The following is a 20,212-nucleotide window of genomic DNA, read 5'->3' on the forward strand; positions in this document are numbered from 1 at the left end:
ATAATGATGAAAAAAAGTCAGCTATGCTGATGTAGTTCTTTTATTAAATACTATAATTAGAAAGATGATAAATGTATCTATAAATTGGGAGAACACCACCCTGCACTTTTACATACACACCTGTCAGGAACAAGTAAGGATGTCTAAAGTAGTCCACTGGTTAAGATGTCAAGTTTAAACATCTTAAGTAACCTGCATTTCTCCTGTTGGTAATATAATGTTAATTCCAAATGAAGCTCTTATTGCTAAGAAAAGAAAGTCTAAATTTCCCTACTTGAATTCACTGCTTAATTACTTCTGAATATAGAAACCTCAGGGTGTTTAGGCATGAATTCCACAATGCACTTATCCTATGAATAATACATCTCCTTAGCAGAAGTTGTACTTTACACTTAAGCAACTTAAGCACCTCCCCCATACACATTTTTTTGTCTTTCCATGCACCAATGACTTTGAGGAGAAAGTTTGATCAAAGATTTGATTTGCCTTCCAGGGTGTGTTGTGTGTCTATGTGTATGTGTGTAGGAAGTGTGAATGAGTATATGTAGGTATTAGTGTGGCCATAGGGGATGTGAGTATTAGTGTATGTACATATGTAGGGTGTAGAGTGCATGAGTATAAATGTGTGTGAGAACAAGGAAGATTGAAAGTGCATATACAGTGTGAGTGTGAATGGGGTGTGCACATCTATACAGGGTATGTGCATGTATTACACAGTTTTCAATTCTATACAGTTTGTGAACATGTGTGTAAAGTGTATGGTATACATGTGTGTATGAAAGACAAGGCACAATGTGTGTGGAATATGTGTGAGTCTATGTAGCGAGTGAATGTATTTGTGTGTGAGGGAGAGCAACTAGGATGTACATGTAATTGTGTGTGTACACATGCCTGTACATATGCTCAGGTGGATGTTTATGTGGACCAAATGTAATCAAAACCAACGTGCTAATGAATATTGTTCTAATGATGTTCTTAGGTTTTGTTCAGCTATAAGGCTACTTTAATAGTGCTAATAGAGATAGGCCATAATACACATACTCCTTCAATGAGCTTTGGAGACTAGAGGACTCTGAACTTACCGTCAGTTTCTTAGAGTTCTAAACTCGCCTGTGGTGTAAATTAATCTTTACTTTCAACTGAAATTCCCTTATATTGTCATTTTCATGAAGCAAATGACCATTTTTATTAAATAGAACTAACAATTTCCATTCCTGGAGACTCTAAAGCCATCCAGAATGGATGTAACACTGGGTAACACAGTAACACTGGGTGGGCTGAAAGTCTTTATGTAAAATTTCAAATTTTACTTGGCTGAATTGTACTCCCAACTGCCAGCATAGGGAATACCAGCCACTAACAGTCTACAGAGCTTTATTCTGTAAAATATATATATATATATATATATATATATATATATATATATATATACATTAACTCCAAATATTTTCATAGCAAGTATGTAGTTTGTGAATGGCTACTTAAATCTTGAAATGATCATCAAGAATGAAAAAGAACAAAAAGAAACGAAAATATCAATAATTCCACATCCCATGATCTTAGTAATGGTAATATGTATTTGCAAGTCTCCTGTTTCATGTATTTATTCCCTAAACAAACATTTATTTTAAGCCCATGACTTCTAGTCACTTGAATAAACATTTAGATTTAATAATAGCAACAACCAAACAGCAATAATAATAATAAAGTAGAAAACCTAGCTCCTAGTCAATGCATGATACCCTTCTAAGCAGTGGCTTGTTTTTTCCTATGGCTGGCTGAGCTAAGAATGGATTTAAATGTTAGAGTTTGTAAAGAAACAAGATGTAAGTATGAAATCAGAACTAAAGAATGCATGACAGAACTATAGAATGGAGAAGCCTAAATTATTTGGTTTCTTACATTTGTAGAAAGAACTCCCTGCCCTGATGTAAAGTTTTACCATCTACTAACTCATTTAATCCTCATAACCTCATTATTATTGTTGTTGTTCTCATTTTATAGCTAAAGAAATTGAGTCACAGAAGGATTTACATCCTTTTTGAAGGTTATCTACCAGATAAGTGGCAGAAGAATGAACAAAATCAATCAGTTTTACTTTAAAGATAAATTACTATGATCTCTGCCCTGGAAATGCCCAGTTCATTCTAATCCTCAGAATTAGCATATTGAAGAGGAAAATAATGTTCTGGTTTTTTTTTACTTCTCTCTCTCTCTCTCTCTGTGTGTGTGTGTGTGTGTGTGTGTGTGTGTTGAGAGGAATAAGTATGTATTTATAAAAATAAAATATGCATTTTATCACTGGAAACGTTAATCCTTTCCCACAATGTGCTTAATTTTGATAAAAATATTGAATTTGATATGACTTTTATTATTTATTCTTCTCATATTTATCTCTGTGTGCAGTTACCTTTTTCTAATAAAATTAAAATCCATTAGCTCTTTTGGAAGGAATATTATTTTTATAATTTTTATTTTAATTTGTGCTTAATACTATTTGGTTGTAATAATGTACATTTTTTTAAGTTTCATACCATCACACTGCATTTGGGACTAAGCAATGTCTATGCAACATTGTCTTGGGAAATATGGACTGTTTCTTCCTCAGTGTTCAACTTGTCAGCTTTGCTCTCTGAGTACCAGGGAGGGGCAAGATTTCAAGATTTCTTTCTCTAACTTCCAAAAGGTGGTGGGAGTCAAGGATAAGTGTTTCCTGAATTTAATGACACCACCATGAAAACAAACCAAGGCAAGAGGAGAGTGGGAGAGGACAATGTCCTGAACATGTAGTCAAGATTCTAACTGCCTCACTGATTACAAAAAGACCCAGATTGAGTGTTGTAAAGTGAAACGAATAAAATTTTCCTTGCCTGTTGGATCCCACATGAACACTACAGCTGAAAGGAAATTGTGGCCCTGTATTTTCCACTTTATATCTTTGGAGGTTTTTACTGGAACTCCCATACCAGATGAGTATGAAAGTAATAAAACCAGACATCCTCACCATCTGACCTGAGCACACAGCTTTTGGGTCCTTGGACTCGGGAAAGTTTGATCTGACAGATGGTGAAGCCTAATGGCCTAACAATTTCTCTCCCTCACACACAAATACACTCACTCCCTACTCAGACTCACACACACTCCACACACTTGCCACACTTTGCTTCTGCTACAAAAGCATAGTAATTGAGTATTAAGGCAAATTCCAGGAATAATGCTAAAATTAAGGAAATCATTATCTGATGTCTTTAAAAAGAAATTAAATATATACTTTGGAATTTAATGGATAAGAAAAGTGCATATTTTATGCACAATATTTTGAGATGAGTTAACAAGTATTATATGAACCAAGGGAAGAGATTTTTTAATTGCTTATTTTGCTTTTCCTATATGACACATTTCTCTCCCTTCCTCCCTCCCTCTCTCCCACTCCCTCCCACATTCACCCATGCCTTTCTCTCTCTGGAATATAGGTGGGACTATTGTATATTCAGACATTTGAGTGTAAAAAGAATTTCCAGAGACTTGAAATATTTCTCTGCCTCTAAACAGAAGTCAATATTTGGATTGATTTGATCAAAGACATTTAGAGTTGAAGATTTTACTTAGCAGGTAATTAGGCAATGAGAACTTCATAGAAAAAATTTCAGGATTAAATATTGGCTCAAAAAATGGGGGAACATTAGTTTTTGTATCTCATAAAAATGGTAATGCAACAATTATCAGGGTCATATTAGAAAGCACAGACTTTACTCTAGCTTAATGGATCTAAGGATAAGCATTTATCAGCAAGGAAGGATTTAGCATATAACGACATGTAAATGAATTGATGACTGATCATAAATTAATTTTAGTGCTGAAGATGTAATAGAGACACAGCAAGATGCCACTTTATCATGGTATTTTATGTTCAATAACATTTGAGCAACAACTTAATGTCCTGTGTGCATTTTTTCTTTAACAACTTGAATACATTTGAGATATTTTTTGACCTTTCAGTAATTTTAAAGCTGAGAAATTTGGAAAGATTGAGAACATAAACACAAATAAATTTCTCTATAGGACATAAATTCATTTTTCATTAAGTGTTTAAGTATGTATTGATTATGTTTGGGGCTATAATGTGTCAAATGAATACAAATCTCATATAATTTGTAAGAATCTCTGGCTGAACTCCTTTTACCTGGTGTTCACTTTTATTTTCATGTTTATGCTTACATTTAAAAAAAAAAAACTGTTACCACTAAATGACTTCCTTTTTAATTGATGAGTTACTCTTTTTTGTTTTCTTTCAATTACTGTCTTTTTTCCTCCCCCTTTTCTCTTCCTCCTCAAGGATTTCTACCCTTCTCCTCCTTCTTTCCCTCCTCTCTTTAATAATTGTTTGCCTGAATCTTCAGATCATTCTTGATGTTCAAATCAAAAGTAAGAGGAAAAATTGTAATGACTGAGAGGTAAAATCAATAAATGTTAAAAATTTTAACGATTTTATGGTAGGAACTTTAACATATGTTATAGACCTTTTTGTTCATACAATATAACTAAACTGCTTTAAAATTGTCCTACGAAGGTACTAATTCTATGTATCTCATCCCCAATTCAGAGGAAAGTTGAAGACTTACCAGAAAGGCAGAGTAATGAAGGAACAGGAAATATCGATTTCTTTCTGTTTATATTGGTTGCAATCTATTGAAGCAACTAACTTAACTTCTCTCTTTCACTTGGGATCATTAGTGTTCTCATTGCCTAATATGGCCAAATAGCTATAGTATATTTGTCTTTAACTCTAAAGTCATCTGTCTAGTCGCTTTGCTCTTATTGGAAGTACAAGTAAAAGAATAGCTAATGTTGTCTCTTTATCAACCAATACCCACTTGATGTCCTGCCTTCCAGGCCACTCTCTCTTCCCAGAGAAGGGAGTCGGTGAGCATCAGGAAAAGCTTCATGAACAAATAAAAAATAAATTCATTTTTAAATGAATTTAAATATGTTTAAATATTTCTTGATTATGTTTGAGGCCATATTGTGTCAAATTAAAGCTTGAAAGATTGAGAGAAATCAGAGCAAACACAAAAGTAGGAAAGTTGCTGATCTGTTTAGGGTAAGGCAGATGCATGTATGGAAATTCTCTTGTGTGGGACTCACTTTCACAGGGCGATAACAGTTTATTTGGGGGGAAAGTTGGGAAGTCTTACAAGATGGGATTTCTTTGGTAACATTGCTGTGATGGGAGATTTATTTCTAAATTTTGCAGATTCAGAAACTAAATTTGTCAATATTCTAGATCCTCAGAGTAGAACCACACAGCAGGCAGAGTAGACTCAATTTCTTGGCTGATCATAGTGGATAGAAGTGGAATAAGAAAATTTTAAAAGAATAACAACAAAAATAAGAGCTTGGGCTAAGTGCATTGGGATGGGTGAATCTCAATAGAGATGTCACATATACACACACAAATAAATTGCCACTTGCCACTTAATGATATTTAGCATCTTCATTGGAAGACAATATTGCTTAACCTTGATATTCAAAAATATCAAAGCCTAACCAAGATGTACATCATATGAACTTTATTATATAATATATATCCTAATTTATATAATAAAAATTATATAGTACAATTTTTACTTTCTTACTTGAAGACGTTATTGCTTTTCCCATGGTTCCAAAGTAATCAACAAATATTCACTAATTTGTTTAATAAATTTTCTGAGGATGCTTGTAAGAACATTCTTTTTGCAACTAAAGAAAGGTCATTGCTAAGAAATTGTACATCAAATATAATCACTCAAAGAATTTACAGTGAATAAAAAAACAATAAATGCATTTAATTCCATATGCCCACTGTTCATTGAATTCCTACTGTTCAGTGACCCTGTACAAGAAATACTGAAGTGAAGAAGAGATAGTTCTTAATGTCAAGAGTTTTATTTCCTGGAACAGGAAAAATACATACAATATACAAAATATAGGGAGACAGGTGATAGACTACTGCATGCACAATGTTTTCACAACAAAGGAGGGAGTCACCCTAATAGAATGTTGAAGGTAGAACCCAGGTGATAAAGATGGTATTTTATTTGAACTTTAAAGTTTGGCAGTGATTATTAGATTTGGTGCAATACAGAGTATTGTCAAGAAATGGGAAGTGATGTGTGGGTGAGAGAGTGAGATTACACTAGTTGTGGGACAGAATGGGCTGCAAAGGTAGGCTGGCTTAATATTGGGGGGAGGTCTCAGATTCCTAATTTTTTATGTGCATTGGTGTTATAGGTAAGACTTTAAACAGAGGAACAAAGTATAAGATTGATGCTTTGAAAAGATAATGTAGATAACAATGAGGAAAGATAGAAGGGACTAGAAGGAAATCCGCTAAAAGGAGTGTCAGGATGAATTAGAATAACAATAAGGAGATGCTTGTTTGGAGAGTGAGCACAGACATTTAGAAAAACAGAAATCACATGGAAGGGTTTGGAACTGAGCTTTTGAATGTTTTAAAACTATTCCCAGTTCTCGACTTTCATATTCTTTTGTGACCCCTTGCTGAATCACTTTGATTTCTTCTTATCTCCTGTAGCATTATATTGCAAGACCCACTGCATCATTTCTTCTTTCATTTTGGGCTGTTGATCCTTGACTTGTGATTATTAACCTAGAAATGAATCTCTCAGAGGAGGCTCAGTTGCTGGTGTTATCTCAGGTTCCTTGCAGTGGTCTGTGTCAAGGGAATTTGTTTGGAAAGTAAAAAGTATATCTTTGTGCTTTTGGCAAATAGAATCAAGACTCTATCTTTCTCTGCTACACTTAACACCCTTTTAACTTCCAGATCATTCTAACCCTTTCAGTTTCAGTTTTCTCTGTCTTGAGAATGCATGCATCCGTGTTATTGTACCATGACAGCCTGAATTCTAAATTAACTTTTTGTAAGTCCTTTTTTGTCCCTCTTCTAACAAAAGCAGAAGATAGGGTAAACAATACTTGATAATTTATTTTGTCATGAATTAATGGTACACCAACTTAAATATGTACTGCAATTTTAATTTTATTACATAATGAGTTAAGTTCCCAGTGTGCTTTTATCTAATATGTGTGTATGTATATGCATAAAATACTAAGTGACTTTCTAGAAAGAAAAAAAGTTGTCAATATCTTCAAAGTGTATTTTCTTTAAATATAAAGTTGCATTTTTTTTACTCTACTGCCATAGTTCATTTTGAAAAAGAAAATTGATAGAAATGCTGATAATAGTCTCCATAAAGGCTAATTTCATAAGTATCAGTGTTAAAGAGAAAATTAGAGTTCTTCAAATATTAAAAATCAAAGAAAGCATAAGAAATATTGAAATTAATAGCACTTTTGCAAACTAACATTTTCCTTATGTTCTATGTTTAGTTGATTTGATGTCATCTATACATTTTAGTTGATGTATTTTGTTATTTAAACAGTAATTAACTGTTCACCTTAAAATCTTAAAATAATTCCAGATCTTCTATGAAATACAACTGTACGTACAAGGTCCGGTATTCAAGTTTTTATGCAGATTACCATTGCCCTCTGAAGTAACTTCAAATTATACCCATACTATTTATTCAAGCAAGTCACCGATCAGTTTAAATTAACTATAATTTGTTTCAATAAAAGTGTTCATCCCTGACTTGTAGAAAATACACATAGCAGTTCTTGCTTGGAAAAATGATCATGTAACAATTTAAACAATGTAAGAAATGAACCACTTGGAACATGTCTTGCACATGTGCTTTAAACAAATACCGATTTTACACAAGCTTCTTTCATTTGTACTAAGTGTGTTTAAAACACGGATAATGTTTAGCTAAGGAATCCATGATGAAACTTCAAAGTGGCAAGGAGTCGAGGCAGTGTACTTGCTCATTCGTATAGTGTTTGCAAGCACATGAGATATGCAATATATACAAACTCACTAGACAACTACATTTGTTTTTAGGTTCAATGGTAAATGGATGGGGCTCTGCATCTGATGAGGATTGTAACTTTTCTAGTCATAGATCTAGTGTAGGTAGCTCCTCAGATGGTTCCATATTTGCCAGTGGCAGTTTCGCACAAGCACTGGTGGAAGCAGCAGATAAAGCTGGTTTTAGGCTGGATGGAACCAGCCTTACAAGAACAGGTTTGTAGACTCCAAAGTCAACACTCTTTGCATGAGAGAATCTTGTCCTTGGGACACTTACCTTTTTTCTCCTCTTCTTTCTCAGCAAGTCTGACTGCAGGGCTCTCTGTAATATGCATGAACATTTGGGATGCTCTGTTGTCTGAACTCTGACCTGATGCAAGTTTTGCAGAGCCAAAAATAGGCTCCAACTTACTACCTTCTATCCTTAATATCCCTTTCTCTTCACGGTTCTGCTGATTAATTGGAATATACTTCCTTTCTATATTACGGCAAATCAGCAACTCAGATTGCCATTAAATTTTCAATAACTCACACTTTGCAAAATCTGCACACATTAATAATGAACCTAGTGATTAAAATTATTCAGCTTTTATCTCCATTACTTTCCTTTGCCCCGTCTCTTTCTACAAATGCAGTTTCTGGGAAACCTTCCTCAGCATGGGGTGAATAGGTGTAAGGCTTTCAGTCTAACAGTTCAAATGGCTGAGGGTCTTATTGTTTGGCTAAGATTTTAATACAATAATTTATTATATGTTTTAAAGGATGCTAATTAAAGATACACCTACTGCATTTGCAAGTTGAATAAAATGATGACTACGTGTATATTGTACATTAGAGAATTTAATATTGATTTCTGAGAGTAATAAGTAATAATATAAAGGACCAATTATGTCATTTTCACATGCTGCTCATTCCACAAAAAGAAATGCAGTCTTAATTCTAAAAATAGATTAGCAGTTTGTAATCATTTGTTTTTCTGGGAAAAAAACAACAACAATTTGGCATGATTATGCTCTAATATTTGTATATGTACTTCTTAACTTCACATTTAGGATGGTAATATATGAATTAAACTGAGCTCTCTTAAAAAACTAATGAAATATCAAATGCATTTTTAAATCTTTGTAGTGTTCAAATATTAAATAAAAGTGATATGCTCTTGATATTTATTAAACTCTCAGGTTAGAAAAGTGAGCCTTGGAAATTGTCTTGAATTATATCATCAATGTTTATTTTGAGCACGTATTAGATATCTTCAAGCAAAATAAAATGATTTCTCAAGCATTGCAGAGGTTTATTTTCATATAGCATCCAATCTAAAATATGTTGTAATATAACTGTTATTTGAATTTTCTTGCTTTATAAAGCATAAGTCAAAAACTTTATGTTGCCTGAGTGCTTTTTGTGGCATTAGCTGTAAGCAGAACAGTGAGAAAGTGCAAGGAAACTAATAAATTAGACAGAATAGGTGCATTTCTTGCATGTGTGCTAATAGCTAATAAAACATTAAGCAACATCATGTAACATTGACTTAGGAAAATGAAACTATGTAGGATAAGTTTGTATGAAATGAAAACATGACAAGAGAATAAATATATGAACATAAACCATCCTTCTCTTACTATAATAAACAGTATTAAAAGACGTTTTTGAAAATGTATTAGGTAACCTTTTCCCAGAATAAATTTCACTTCTTTTGTACTAAACCACAAGAAAGGGAAATAGTACAATTCATTCGTCCATAAGAATTTGAAGTCTGCTAAGATACAGTAATCACAAAATACCTACTTCACTTTGGATATACAAGGTGATTTTAACCTGCTATCCTCTACACTGATGTTATTGAGTTTCCACTAAGAGATAGAGTTCATTTTGTTTGCATATAAGTGGTAAAGTCAATTTAGCATGTGTACCTGAGCAGACTTTTCAAATAGAACTACAAGGCATTTTTTACTGTGCTCAGATTTTTTAAAATTTCAGGGGTGAAAATGAAACAGTGTGCAATTCATTTAAGAAATAACCTCTTGAATTTTGAGAAATAATGTTTCATGAATTTGCATATAACTATAAAATTATCACTAAAATTTTCAAGGTAATATAAAAACTAATCAAGCAGTATGAAGCTTTGGATTGGTGGATTTGTTTTATGTTCAATTGTTTGAAATATTTTTGTGGGTGGGATGTTCTTAGCTTATAAAAATTGAACACATTATATGTAGCAGGGCATATATTTATTTTTATAGGTGCACCAATATTTGGTATCTTCCAATGGCGTCTCTAGGTAGGTTCACAGACTTAGCCTTAGGAAGAGCAGAAAATACAAGACATTATCAGTGCATTACAATGACCTTCCCTATACCCCACTCCCTTTGTTTTCTTTCTAGGAAAAGCCTTTACCTCCTCTCAAAGACCTCGACCCACCAGCCCATTTTCTACTGATAGTAACACGAGCACAGCCCTGAATCAAAGTCAGAGGCCCAGGCCCACCAACAAACACAAGGGAGGGCGAATGGACCAACAGCCAGCACTGCCTCACCGAAGGGAAGAAATAACAGATGGTAGGCTGATTTCTGTTCCTCTTCTTTCCTCAATGAAGAGATGCATTCTACTTGGTCATTAACTCAGATTAAAATATCTATGGTAGATTAGGCATTGCCTCATTACATACAAGGCAGGAACCTGGCAAAATGGTCTTGCTTACGTGAAACACCCTCTCTCTCAACAATCTGGAATTATGTCTTTATGATTAATCCCCAAGAAAGAGAAGCTGTACCACTCTTAACTGTTGATTTTTCTACCCTTCTGAAATTTTTCTTTATTGTATTTTAGCAAACATTCCACTTAAAGGTTAGGAAAAAAAACATAAGCAGCATGTGCACATGTCATAGTATCAGAACATTTATGATATGAAATTATAATCTCTTTCACTCTTGGAAAAGAACTTGAAATGGTTTAGTAATTTTTTAGTTTCGTGAATTTCAGAGCTTAAAACATGCTAGCGGTTATGTAGTTGAAGAGTGTCTACTTGGGCTGCTATAACAGATAATCATAACTGTATAAACAGCAGAAAGTTTCTAAACAACAAATATTTATTTCTCATGGATCTCTGGGCTAATATTAGTGGAAGTACAAAGATCAAGGCACTTATTGATTTGGAATCTTTTGAAGGCTCACACTCTGGTTTACAGATGGTACATTTTTATTAATTCTCACATGATGGAACAGACCTCTCTGGGGTGTGATTAATAAGGGCACTAATCCCATTCATGTGAACTTTACCTTTATGACCTCATGAAGCCCTCATATTCCAATACCATCACCTGGGGTTAGGATTTCAACAGATGAATTTTAGGGATATACAGTCATTTGGACCATAACAAAGGGCTAGTATATATATATATATATATATATATATATATATATATATATATATATATTTTCTATTGAAATTCAGAGAGTAAATATTTGGAGTTTTTTTTAGCATGTGGCCTGTGCCACAAGTACTCTGCACTGCCATTATTGCATGGGTAGAGCTATAGTAAATGAAAATATGGGTGTGACTAATATCTAATAAATCGTTATTGATAGAATAGTGGCAGAATTTGGCCTATAGGTCATAGTTTGCCAACGTATGTCAATTAATTGAATAGCCAATCTTTGAATATTTGCTTAAATAGTTAGTTTCAGAAAATATTTTTACTGGAAGTTATCCATGGTCAATAATGAGTATTTCAACTGCTCTCAGAGCATAGTCTATTTCCCACATTTTCCACTTAATTATTATATCTTTTAAAGTCTGAATAAATATATTCATCATGAAACTTTATTCTAAGCATAAGCACATATGAAGTATATTTAAGGATATATAATTATATTTAAAGTGCCTAGTATGCAGTGAGACTCAAAAATGAGTTTCTTCCCTCTTCTCAACCTTATCTTTCATAAGCATACAAACTTTATCTGAGATTGTCCAACTAAACACTAGGATTAACCTAGCCATGCTGAATGTTGGAAACATTTGGGGAGATCTTCAAATAAACCATGGAGACATTCATGATTATTCTGAGGTATAATACTATTATAGGAAGTTTTGAAGCTCCATGGGTTAAAATTAATGGACATCCACCTTTGAGAAGCTATGACCTAGTCCTTAGCACTCTTACATCCATCATTATGAAACAGAATGAAGCTTGTTTTGGAAAAAAAAAGCATTTTCCTTTGTGGGAAGGGGCACTCTGTGTCAGGCAGCCATCTTTGTGCTTTCTTTTGTCACCCTGTAATGCTAAGAAGGCTTAAAAAAGCCAAACATGCTTGTTCTAAAAGCTTTCAGGTTTGTTCATATATCCTGCTTATTTTGTTTTCATGGGGAAGTGTTTCTATGGAATATGAAGATTAAGGGTCCAATTGAGTTTTTCATTCTCTCTAAATAGATACCCTGTGGTGAACAAAGCCTTTCTGTTCCACATGCTCTGGAGATTAGTTGAGCACTTAGAACAGTTTGCAGTGTTGATCTTATTCACTCTAAATAGAAAAGACTGCTCTCACTGATATGCTACAACTTGGAGAATTAATAATTTTATATATTTTTTTTCTGCTCAGAATATTGTGGCAACAGAGAAAAATATAGTGTGTTCTTTTTACAAATCTTTGAAGACCATATGTAGTATATGTGGACGGCATACAATTTAAATATACAAAAAGTAGAGTGCTCTTTTTTCTTCTATAATCCTTTTTTCTGCAAGATTTTTCAATATGTTCACATAAAACTATCTTCCTCCTAGTTTAAATCATGATCAATATATTGCTTATCTTTCTAAAAAAAATAGGTCGCTAAATTTCAATTTTGAAAAGTGATTATGAATTATGTGTTATTAGTAGATATATTTTAAGTGATATTGCAAAGGAAATTTGGCTCACATATCTTCCCACATGTGCAATCCAGACACATTTAATTGTGAAACAAGGACATTTATTTTGGAGGCCTTAAGAATATTGTTATTTTACAATAAATGCTTATGACATGGCACTTACATGATATGAATCCATGTGTCAGGAATAATTCAAAACTTCTTTACATAAAATCAAACTTTTCTTTTTGGGAAGATTGCTGCCTAGTAGTTTATAGTGTATGGACACTTTACAATAAAACTTTTACATTATAGATTTTACAATAGTGTTTTATGGCTATATTAATTAGGGTAATTATTGCTAGCTGCTTTACCAAACAACCTCTAACCCTCAGTGTCTTGGCACAGTAAAAGATACTTTCTTATTGACACACTCATCTATCAAGGTCAGGTGGTTCTCCTCTAAGCAGTAATGTAAGGGTGTAGGTCTCTCCAGAATTGAGATGGCATTATTTTCAGAAATATTTATGGTTTCTGAGCGAGGCAAAGACAGATAATGGGTGATCATTGGGAGTTTCTAATGACAAGAACCTATTTCATGTCTCATATGTCATTATCAAAAACTCTCTCCCATGGTGTCTAGTACTAGAAAGTATCCTCCATGTGTCCCAGAAGAATTGGAATGGATATTTCTGTGTCTGTCCCAAAAGCTATACCAAAACCCAGGCACACCTAAGGAGACATTGATGAATCCACATCTTCTATCCACTTGCATAATGAGTCAAAAAATACCTTTGAAGCCAACACACTGAGTAAAAATTGGCAGTTCTCTACCCAACAAACTGATTTTCCTTAGACTACAACCTGTGTTCCCTTTCCCCTGGTTTTTAATGCCCTGTTCAGAAAAGGGGCCCTTTCCAAGCTCTGTCAAATATTAGCTTTACCCCTTAAAATATATATTAAGTGTATTCCACATGGTAGACAATAGGAGCCAGATAGACAAAATCCTCTGGTTTCATGGAGCTTACATTTGAGTGTAGGAAGATAGATAAAGACCAACAGTAATACATGAATATAAAAAAGCAGTTGATAAGAGGGTGATCATTGCCATGAGGAAAAAGACAAAAGGGAAAGAAGTTGAGAAATATGGAGGTAGGGAAGAGATATTTTTCAGAATGTTCTTTAGGGAAGGCCTCACATACAAGGTGACATTGGAGAAAAGACTAGAAGAATTAAAGCAAAGATATCCAAGGAAAGGTCCTTCAAAGACATAAAAAAACAGCAATAAAATCTGGGGCTTATTTACCAAAAATGTTAGGGGAGAAAAATGACTAGAGCAAGCATAAAAACAAAATAGAACACGAAGTCAGACAAGCAAAAGAGCACATATGATGTAGGACCTTAAAGCTGCAGTGTTGCAATCAGCCTTACAGTATGTTGAGTGGGAAGCTACTGGAGAGAGGGGTGGGGAGTGGGGGGTGGGGGGGAGCAGAGGAGTGACATGATCTTCTCTGTTTTTCTTTTTAAAAAGATCGTCTCCACTGTTGTGTTATATTTAATGGGGAAAAGGTGTAAAACAGATCACATACTTAGGAAGCTGTAGAAGCAACATAGGGGATTCATAACAAGTCAGAAATAAGTGAAAGCGATGAGAAGTGAGGAATTCTGGAAATGGTGCTCACAGGTCTTGTTAATAAAATTAGTAAAGCAAAGCTTAAAGGTCACTTCATAGCTTTGGTGAACTTGTAGGATGAAATTGCCACAGGTGGGGAAGAGGAATATCATGCAAGACACACATTTTATAAAGGAGGAACTAGATTTCAGTTCTGATATGTGCAATTTGAAAAGCTTTCTAAATATCCAAGTGGATTTGTCCCATGTAGATTTGGTTAGAAGAGTCTGCAGTTCTTGGGAGGAAAGATCCAGAATGGAGATACTTCATTTCTTTGTGGTCCCAGTTTCTCAAATAAAAAATGAGGACAATAACAACATTTATGTCATGGGATTGTGGTCACCTGACAATAGCTAATTCTCAGTAGTCTAGTAAGATACTCTTTAGTGAATTGACTTTGTTGAGATGAATCAACCTACAATTGAATAATAAATTTAATTTAGATAAAATGTATTTGCTTATATATTTTTATTTTTCTATAGCCATTTGCAATTCCATTTCCCTTTCCCGTTGGTTTATTTCAATGTGCTTGCAATGCCCTTTCTTCTTAGAAGACACAGTCTTCAAGGATATTACTTAATTATGAAGCTATATAATTTCAGGTTATATTAAATAGTCTTCAGAGTTTTAGCTGGCATAAGCAGATACCATTTTGACCATTTTAGAAATTAAGCTGCTCTGATGGAGAGTAAAAATCAATGTGAAGATCTGTTATTTTGGAAGCAAATTTTATAATTTCTCCTTGCTGTCTCTCTAAGAACAATAACTCAAATGAAATAATTAATTTGCATTTATAATAATGTTTAGTGATGGGAGTCCCAAACTCATTAGATTATCCAACAAAGAGATATCTCAACATTACATTAGCTTTTCATCTTGGAAGAAATGTTTGGAATAATACCTTATTTTCCCAGACAGAGACTCTGTTCCCCTCAATAATTAGAAATTCATAATATAATGTGAAAAGTATACATAAGAACTAGTAACCATCCAACCTGGGTGCTCCAGATTCTCTGTGCAGTAGAGAATAATATAATTTTGCTCCTAAGACAAAGTATAAATCTTAGAATGACCAGTTTAACATTCCTTTGAAAAAGCTATTTTTTGTATATAAGAAATTTATACTTTTCCCTTTAAAATTCAATGATAATATTATTAGAATTAAGAACCTGGTTATAAAAGTGTCATAACAATGCTATATTAAGTACAGTATCTTCTAATTAATGAAATAAATAGTATACATGATTTTTGCTTTTTATGAATAAATAACATAATTGCCAATACTCTAAGGATAAACTAAGAAGTACGCAATAGCATACACAAAATCACAATAAATCAAGCTAAATGAATATTTAGAAGGATTTAAAAATTATTTTAAACCTGCGTGTTGTGATGCTCACCTACCATACCAATGACTCAGGAGGCTGAGTCAGGAGGGTCACAAGTTTGAGGCTGGCCTCAATCATTAGCATTTAATGAGACTCTCAACAACTTACAAAACTACCTCAAAATAACAAATTAAAAAAACTGGGGATGTAGCTCAGTGGCAAAATTCCCCTGGGTTCAATGCCCAGTACTAAAGGAAAAAAAATAAATCATTTCAGCTGGTGTAATATTTAAGGAAGGAAGTATGATTTCACAGTGGAAGATTTTCAAGACACAAAGTTTTAGATATGAATAGCTAATAAAAGGAAAATGAAAAATTTGCTGATACTTGAACTTTAAAGTTTTTCATTTCCGATATTTAATTTAAAAAGCGTTTCTAAAAAATTATCTATTCCACTACTTCTCAAATTTCCATGATATATTGCCAACTCTAGTACCATAAAGCATATTCAATCTGTATGCTGAACATTGGTTATTATTTATTAAAATTAATACATTGGAAGATTATAATATATTAGTTGTAACTCATTAGCTAACTCATGAAACGAATAGCCAGAATTGGTTGTCAGGCAGAATGTTAATTGCATTTAATAAATGTTAGCTTAACCCTTTGACTATTGCTAAATGTGCCACATACTTGGGTAAAGGCAATCATATGTTGCATATGATACGGCATATAGTTCTTAATTTCCCAAGGGTGATGTTTCCTATGGAGATTGGCAGGCTGGCTTTTGTTCTTTTATTAGCACAGTTGCTAGAATTTCTAGTGATGTTATTATTTTATTTTTTGCCATAGTATTTCTACTTTCAAAAGGGAAGGATGAAAATAAATTATGACCCTTAGGTTGCCCTTTAACCTTGAATGTTAGCCCCAGTGTGCAATTGAAAACATTTTCCATGTTTAACAGTTGGATGAATCCAGTCAATTTGATTTCAATGATGCTGTGGTAGAAGACAGCAGAGACACCAATAATATGCATTTTACATATCAATAATTGACTTTTATTTTTCTCTGTTTTTTTTTGTTTGTTTGTTTTTGCATGGGTGATACTTGTACGAGGGCAGGAGTTTTTTTTTTTTTTTCCAACTTGAACTAAAACCTGTATTTTTTCATTAAATTTTAGTCCATTCTAAACATTATTCAAAATTTTTAGATCTTCCACCACCACCAGATCCCCCACCAGGTCAGGGTTTAAGGCAGCAAATAGGCCCGAGCCAGCATGCTGGTCATGTGGAAAACTCAACAGAGAGAAAAGGAAGCTCTCTAGAGAGACAACATGCCTCCAGCTTAGAAGACCCAAAGAGCTCCTTGGATTGTCCAGCCAAAACCTCCCTAGAGTGGCAACGACAAACCCAGGAATGGATAAGCTCCACAGAACGCCAAGAAGACACACAAAACGCCCCACACAAACAAGGGGTTGGATCAGGTGTGTTCTGCACAGTCCCAAGCAAGTGTGGGCTGTGACCCTTTTATTTTCTACCAGGTATTCTAGAAATGGCAGTTGTTTAAGGGCATCCAAGAGATATTTGCCTTAAGTCAGTAAGTGAAGTAGGAATTTCTCAAGCAGACCTCAGAGGCATGTTCCTTGAAACTGATTACAGTTGTGATTGCTCCTCAAATTGACCACTCCATAGGTCTTTGAATCCAAGAGATCTCCAGCCTTCATCTACGGTCTCAGGGGACAATTTTGGCTTTTTTGCCTTTTACCTTTTCTATTGAGTAGCTTTAAGACCACTAAATTTCAGCTTTTGTGTCAGTTTAATCTCTACCTTCAAGGAGATTGTCATTTTGACAGAAGTAACCAGTCACTTGAAAGGAGAGCTCCTGTCAGTCAATTAGGTGAATTAATTGAGATTATAAATTTACAAATAAATGACCAACCAACAGACCTCATGTTGGAAAAGGTTAACTGATTAAATGTAGATGACTGTTCACATGGGGACAAGAATGCTCTTGTTTATAAATCACACTTCCTGGAAATGTTAAAACATAAATTTCATGGTTTCTGATTGGACATTAATTAGGGGTGAGGCTATTGCATTTTTTGGAATATCTTGCATCAGGATTTACTGAGTATTAATAAACATATACACATGCACACAACTTTTGAAACATATTCCATATTCATTTGGACTCAATCTTTATTAGACAAGTCCTCTCCCCATGCATTTCTGTAATTACATTTTGTTACAACACTGTGCTCAAGTTTTTGAAAAATTCAATTTGTGCAAGGGCCAGAAGATGACAATTTCAATATCTAGATTTACTGAAATGTTTAGGAATGGTTGACCATTCAAGCTGTGAGAGAAAAATTATGTGATCCCTGTCATTAAAGACTATCTAAGGCAAGAAACAGTAAATTCAGCCAACATTTTTTCATCATCTAATCACTTGTTAATGGCCAAAACCTCAAAAGAAAGAAAGAAATAGAGTAGTTGGGGTGGAGAGGAAGATGTGGAGAGATGAAAAGAAAGAGCTAGAGAAAGACAGGAAGAGAGAGATAAGAAATAAAGAGAGGAGAAAAGGAGAAGGAAAGAAGGATTCAAAATATTAAATAATTATTCATAATACATTTGATCAGTTATTTGTTGGGAGACAATATACAAAATAAATATTATCACATTTGTTAAAATTGGGTGGGTTTCTCTTTTTCTTTTAATGAAATTCCTAGCCTTTCAATTAATATATTTATGTCCCAAGCAACAACAAAAATTTAAGAAACTTACTTAATTTGTTAATACAAAATCCTTGATCTAAATTGATTGAGAAAATATTGCTGTGGTTTAAACTAAAACAAAACCACGTTCCTTCTGTTTTGATGGGAATATTGAAGCCTCATTGAACTCTAGAAATTATTCTAAGATATGCTTTTTTTTGAAACAAAGTAGTTCACTGTAAGCTGCTCTCTTTTATAATGAATTTAAGTTTTGCAAATAATATACAACAGTGTATACTTATCCCAAGATCTCTTTTAATTTAATCCTGCTTCAGATCCTATTGTAGGAAATGTTGCTTGCACATGGAAATTCCTTTAATATCCAGTCTTGATTAAACCTCTTAATTTTAATTTTACTAAAGAATGAAATAGTAAAATGGTCCATTCTGAGCTTAACTTGTAAGAGTTAAATTCGTGTTATTTTCCCAGGCTGCAGTTCAATTTAGCCCTTTATTGTTTTTTTATTTTTCTTTTTCAGAGGAGGCCTTGGTGCCCTATAGCAAGCCCAGTTTCCCATCTCCAGGTGGCCACAGCTCATCAGGAACAGCTTCTTCTAAAGGATCCACTGGACCCAGGAAACCAGAGGTGTTGAGGGGAGGCCACCAGCGCAATGCCAGTGACCTTCTTGACATAGGATATATGGGCTCAAATAGTCAAGGACAGTTTACAGGTGAATTATGTAAGTGTTTTAGGTCACTGAAAAGGCTACCATAGCCAAGCACGGTGTGGCACAGCTGTAATCCCTATGACATAGAAGGCTGAGGTAGGAGGATTCCAAGTTTGAGGCCAGCCTCAATTTAGTAAAACCATCAGCTACTCAACAGGACCCTGTCTCAAAATGAAAAATAAAAGCACTGGGGATGTAGTTCAATGGTAGCTCATCCCTGAGTTCAATCCCCAGAACCAAAATAATAAAAATTATGGTTTATTGTGATTCATAAAAAATATTAGATTAATAATATTGTCATATTAAACAAATTTAAGAATGATAGAAAACTTTCCCTGCTACAGGAAAAAAAATCAATGATTTTTAAACAAGTTTCGTCATAACGTAGATGATTGCTTTTTATAGCAGGTCGATGACATAAATATTTCATTTATATTTCAAGCTGATTTATGCTATGTAAGAATTACTTTAAACATGGTGGTGCACACCTGTAATTCTAGCTACCAGAGGCTGAGGCAGGAGGATCACAAGCTTGAGGACAACTTGGGCAACTTAGTAAGATCCTGTTTCAAAATAAAATATAACAAAGGCTGGGGATGTAGCTCAGGATAGAGCACCCTTGGTTCAAACCCCATTACCAAAATAAACAACCATAAAACAACAGAAAATTGTTTAAACGTGGGCAAAGAGTCTCAACACTTACAAGTTAAATTAAATGTAGTTCACTGGATACTTTTCTTGCTCTTTTAAACTCAGCACAATAAAAAAGAGAGAAATTCTGGCCCTTTGGTACTTTAAAGAGTCTTCTTAGTAGTTCTTCCTATTCTTCATTTATTTGCTCTTCATTCGTTTTTTTTTTAAATTTATGGAGTCAGTCTTAAAAAAAAATTTGATCTTTGATTTGAGTTAGTTCACAATGTTTTTATTATAATGATATAGCTATTGATTAAGTTTATCTTTTTGAATGAAGAACTGGCATTGGTTTTCATATTT

The 20,212-nt window shown here is 33.8% G+C and overlaps 1 protein-coding gene across 1 annotated transcript in view; it reads left to right on the forward strand.

Moving 5' to 3' along the window:
- LOC143640214 (roundabout homolog 2-like) overlaps nucleotides 1–19,231 on the forward strand; it is a gene marked incomplete at its 3' end in the record, with an annotated part of 47,224 nt that extends 27,993 nt beyond the window's left edge. The window contains 3 exon segments of the mRNA XM_077108099.1: nucleotides 10,315–10,488; nucleotides 16,990–17,262; nucleotides 19,031–19,231. Of these exon segments, the coding sequence (XP_076964214.1) occupies nucleotides 10,315–10,488; nucleotides 16,990–17,262; nucleotides 19,031–19,231 (648 nt within the window).
- Between the last annotated feature and the right edge of the window lie 981 nt (nucleotides 19,232–20,212).

This window comes from Callospermophilus lateralis, unplaced genomic scaffold (genome assembly GCF_048772815.1).
Source record: "Callospermophilus lateralis isolate mCalLat2 unplaced genomic scaffold, mCalLat2.hap1 Scaffold_137, whole genome shotgun sequence".
Lineage (NCBI taxonomy): Eukaryota > Metazoa > Chordata > Mammalia > Rodentia > Sciuridae > Callospermophilus > Callospermophilus lateralis.